The sequence below is a fragment of the Fulmarus glacialis genome, unplaced genomic scaffold (genome assembly GCF_000690835.1).
Source record: "Fulmarus glacialis isolate BGI_N327 unplaced genomic scaffold, ASM69083v1 scaffold8280, whole genome shotgun sequence".
Lineage (NCBI taxonomy): Eukaryota > Metazoa > Chordata > Aves > Procellariiformes > Procellariidae > Fulmarus > Fulmarus glacialis.
Window position 1 is genome coordinate 1136 of NW_009189506.1, and position 4175 is coordinate 5310.

General features: G+C 54.6%; 2 protein-coding genes across 2 annotated transcripts; one reads left to right on the top strand and one right to left on the bottom strand.

Annotated features, from left to right (window-relative positions):
• Positions 1-6: 6 nt before the first annotated feature.
• Positions 7-534, top strand: LOC104080005 (zinc finger protein 436-like; the record flags this gene model as incomplete). Its single annotated transcript, XM_009582255.1, has 1 exon — positions 7-534. A coding segment is annotated over one exon (528 nt), but the record flags the coding sequence as incomplete, so codon positions are not given.
• Positions 535-2134: 1600 nt separating this feature from the next.
• On the bottom strand, positions 2135-3223 carry LOC104080016 (zinc finger protein 239-like). The gene has a single exon (XM_009582267.1). The coding sequence runs from the start codon at positions 3221-3223 to the stop codon at positions 2135-2137; it is 1089 nt and encodes a 362-aa protein (XP_009580562.1).
• Positions 3224-4175: the final 952 nt, after the last annotated feature.

Sequence of the window (4175 nt, forward strand, 5' to 3'; positions counted from 1 at the left end):
CGGAAGACGCACACGGGCGAACGACCTTACCGGTGTGAGGAATGCGGGAAGAGCTTCAGGCATAGATCAACGTTGACCATCCATCACCGCGTGCATTCGGGGGAGAGGCCCTACAAATGCCCCGAGTGCCACAAGAGCTTCAAGAACAGCTCGGAGCTGGTGCGCCATGGGCGGATCCACACCAGCGAGCGACCCTACGATTGCTCCCAATGTGGGCGGCGTTTCGGTGACACCTCCCAACTGGTGCGGCATTGGCGGATCCACACCGGCGAGCACAACCATCCCAACCCAACCTGCGGGAAGAGCTTTTCCAACCGTCCCAGGCTCACCAACCACCGACTGGTGCACACCGGTGAGAAGGATTACCACTGCCCCGACTGCGGCAGAGGCTTCAACCGTCGTTCCAACCTCCTGGTTCACCAGCGGTCCCACCTGGAGCAGAAACCCTTTATTTGCCTGGATTGCCCCAAAAGCTTCACCTGCAGCAACCAACTCATCCAGCATCGGCAGATCCATAGCGAGGAGAAGCCTTAGGGTTGCGCCGAGAGCGGCAAGAGCTTTTGGGACAGCTCCCGTCTCGTCACCCCACGCAAACGGGAAGATGGTGGACCACCCCATCAGGGAACAACCCCATCCTGGTGGCATCTCAGACCTACCTACACATGACGGTGGTCCCTGGTGGTAGCACCGAGGGGTAACTGACCCATCCACCCACATCCCACCAGCTATTATTTTTCTTGCCCTATATGTTTTTATATATAAAGGTTTTTTTTGGGAGGGTGTTTTTAAAAAAAGACAGCCCCATCCTCTATTTTTTTGCCTTAGATTATAGATGAAGGGAGACCCATGAGCTTCACCCAAGAAAAAAGAAATCACGATAAAATGGGTTTTTTTGCTAGATGTCTCAGTTCAATTTCTTTATTTTTTCAACCCTATTTAGGGTCTTTTTAAGGGATGGATCAAAAGAAAATGACGGCCAAAATAAAAGCATTTGCGTGTTGGCATCGTGTGAGTATCTCTGTGGTGGTGACAAAGCGGGGGCTGTGTGGGTGGAAGAGCCTTTTTTGGAGGGGAAAACCGAAAAAATTCCCCAGTTTTGGGGGGCCGGGAGCATCTTCTGCGCCCGGAGGGTGTGAGACCCCCCAGGAAGCGGCTGCAGGGGTGGTGGGGCTGGAGTGGAGACCCTGGAGCTGGGATCAGACTCTCCAGCCCTCTCTGTTTCCCTTGGACAAGGATGAGGGTTCAAACCAAACCACGGATGAGGTTTATTAGGCGCCGAAGGTTATGTCGTAGGGGTGCAGCATCCTTCCAAATTGTGGACACCACAAGCCCGCGTGTCCTCCTTGCCCTCCACCCATCCACGGAGTTGTCCCACCATTCCCATCCTTGCAGCACCATTGGGAAAATTCAACCTTAGAGTTGGCCAAGCCCCAGCCTGGATGAAAACAAGGTGTTTTGGGTTCAACGAGGCCATACCAAGGCAGCGAGTGGAGGAAAAGTTTATTGCAGTTGAGTTCTTGTTCGCTTTTGGCAGCACTAAGGGAGCAAGAGCAGGACTTGGAGTTGGGCTGTGCCCATCTCCATCCCTAAGATGTTGCAGGAGCCTCTTCTGAAGCCCTGTGGACAACTCAAAGAGTTTATTCATCCAAAGACGAACCGTAGATGGGCAGGACAGAGGTTGCATGATGCCACCGAATAACATCACGTGAAAAAAAAAACCAACCCACCTGTAAATGAGGAAGAATTCAGCCTGCTGTGTCCCAACAGGGTTGTGGGACCGTTTTCACCCCATTTCTTCCTTCCCGAAGAAGCTGAGTCCCAAGCGGTGTCTTCAAACTCTTGGTCTGTGCCCAAATCCATCCACCATTTGGCTGTGGAAGAAGCCCGTGGTCCATATGGTGTTGCTTGATGCCACCAGAAGAAATTATTGGACCAAGCAGACGTGACTTTTCGGAGTCTAAAGCCAACGAGTCCACTCTTCCTAATGAATTTCTGCCATTGGTCTGCGTCCCACAGCTGAGCCCATCTCAGCAAATGGATGTTCCTACCTGCATTCATCCAGGTCCCTATGGGGAACCAGGAAGATGTGGGGAACCACCAGCCAGGTCTCTACCCAACGTGGGTCACCAGATCTTTACCCAACGTGGGTCCTCCGATGGGTAATGAAGTTCGAACAGCGGATAAAGCTCTTCCCGCAGTCGGGGCACTCATAGGGCTTCCCTTCCCGGTGAGTCCTTTGGTGTTTAATCAAGGCAGAACTCACGGTGAAGCTCCTACCGCACTCAGGACACTCGTAGGGCTTCTCCCCGGTATGGATGCGTTGGTGGGTCATCAAGTTGGAGCTGCGGTTGAAGCTCTTCCCACAGTCGGGGCAGCGGTAAGGTCTCTCACCCGTATGTGTCCGCTGATGCCTGATGAGGTCCGAGCTGTTCCTAAACCACTTCCCGCAGTCAACGCACCTGTAGGGCTTCTCCCCGGTGTGGACACGCTGGTGGATGATGAGGCTGGAGCTCTGGCTGAACGTCTTCTCGCACTCCTCGCACTTATAGGGTCTCTCCCCGGTGTGGATCTTCTGGTGGCGGATCAAGTAGGAGCTGACGCTGAAGCTCTTCCCGCACTCGGGACACTTGTAGGGTCTTTCCCCGGTGTGGGTGCGTTGGTGGGACGTGAGGTTGGAGCTCTGGTTGAAGCCCTTCCCGCAATCGGGGCATTTGTAGGGCTTCTCGCCGGTGTGCAAGCGTTGATGGGTGATGAGCGTGGAGCTGTCGCTGAAGCTCTTCCCGCAATCGGGACACTTGTAGGGCTTTTCCCCGGTGTGCAGACGTTGATGGGTGATGAGATGGGAGCTACGGCTGAAGCTCTTCCCGCACTCCAAGCACTTGTAGGGCTTCTCGCCGGCGTGCAACCGCTGGTGCACCGCCAGGTTCGAGCTACGGCTGAAGCTCCGACCACATTCCTCGCAGATGGTTGGTCTTTCCTCCTCCGAGCTTCGTGGGGTGGGTTTGCAACCTCTCCCCGTGGAGCATCTTCTTGGCTTTTCCTCTTTGTTGACCTCCTGCCCCGTGGAGCATCTTCTTGGCTTTTCCTCTTTGTTGATGTCCTGCCCCGTGGAGCATCTTCTTGGCTTTTCCTCCCCGTTGACCTGCTCCATGGAGCCCTTCAAAACAGCCTCTTCCGCAAGGTTCTGCCAGTGGGATTTCTCCTCCGTGTTCTCCATCCCCATCTCATCGCCTGCCGGAGGAAGGAACAAGGAGAGGAAGGAGATTTGCATCCGTGCCAGAGGGAAGAGGAAGGAGATCCTCCCAGATCCGTCTCCGGGAGGACGGCGTGAGCAATGGGGCTGTCCTGCAGCCAGAAGTGATGCTTGGCTGGAAGATGGAGGAGAAGAGAGGATGAAAGGTCGAGTGAATTCCTCCTCACCTGCCTGGGTATCTCGTAGCATCTCCTCTTCCTCACAGCCTTTTCCTCTTGATCTGGCCAAGGTTTGGGAATGGGAAATCCTGGTTTTGGGGGGGAAAACAAGCTGTGAGCGCATTCCCCAGTTTGGGTTGTGGGTTGCTCCTGCCCAAATCCATCCCTAGCGGGAAGTCAACGGGCAGGACACCACCAACACCTTGTGTCCATAAAATCCTCCAAAACACCAAGATATAGCCCAAAAAACTCTCCAAAACACCAAGATACAGCCAAGACGTGGGGCCAGCCTTATACATGCAAAGATCCATCCTCAAAAGAGAGGTGGAGAAGAAATAAGGAGCTTGTCCTGCTTTGGATATATGGATATGGGAAGAGAAGGATCAGCATCATGTCCCTGCAAGCCCTGTCCCACCAGAGCTGGAGAGGGGACAAGGACAACGGCAAGGTCAGCGACGTCCCTAGCTGCAACTCAGCCCCAAAATCACTTGCTCTCAGCCCAAAACCACCCAACGCGGCACCCAGATGTGGGTAGGAAAGAAACGGGACTGTGATGGACCAGCCGGTTTGACCCAGAGAGGTGGGGGTCTGCAACCAGCCCCCCCTTTAGGCTATTGCCCCCACTTTAGGCCATTGCCCCCACTTTAGGCCATTGCCCCCCCTGTGTTGCACAGGGGGAAACTGAGGCAGGGATCACCAACCCCAAAAAGGGGTCCCATAGGGCTGGGGAAGAAAAGAGCTCTGGGATCCCCCTTCCCTGTTCC

Excerpts from the sequence above, each read along its gene's own strand:
- LOC104080016 (XM_009582267.1), bottom strand. The coding sequence starts at position 3,223 with ATGGGGATGGAGAACACGGAGGAGAAATCCCACTGGCAGAACCTTGCG.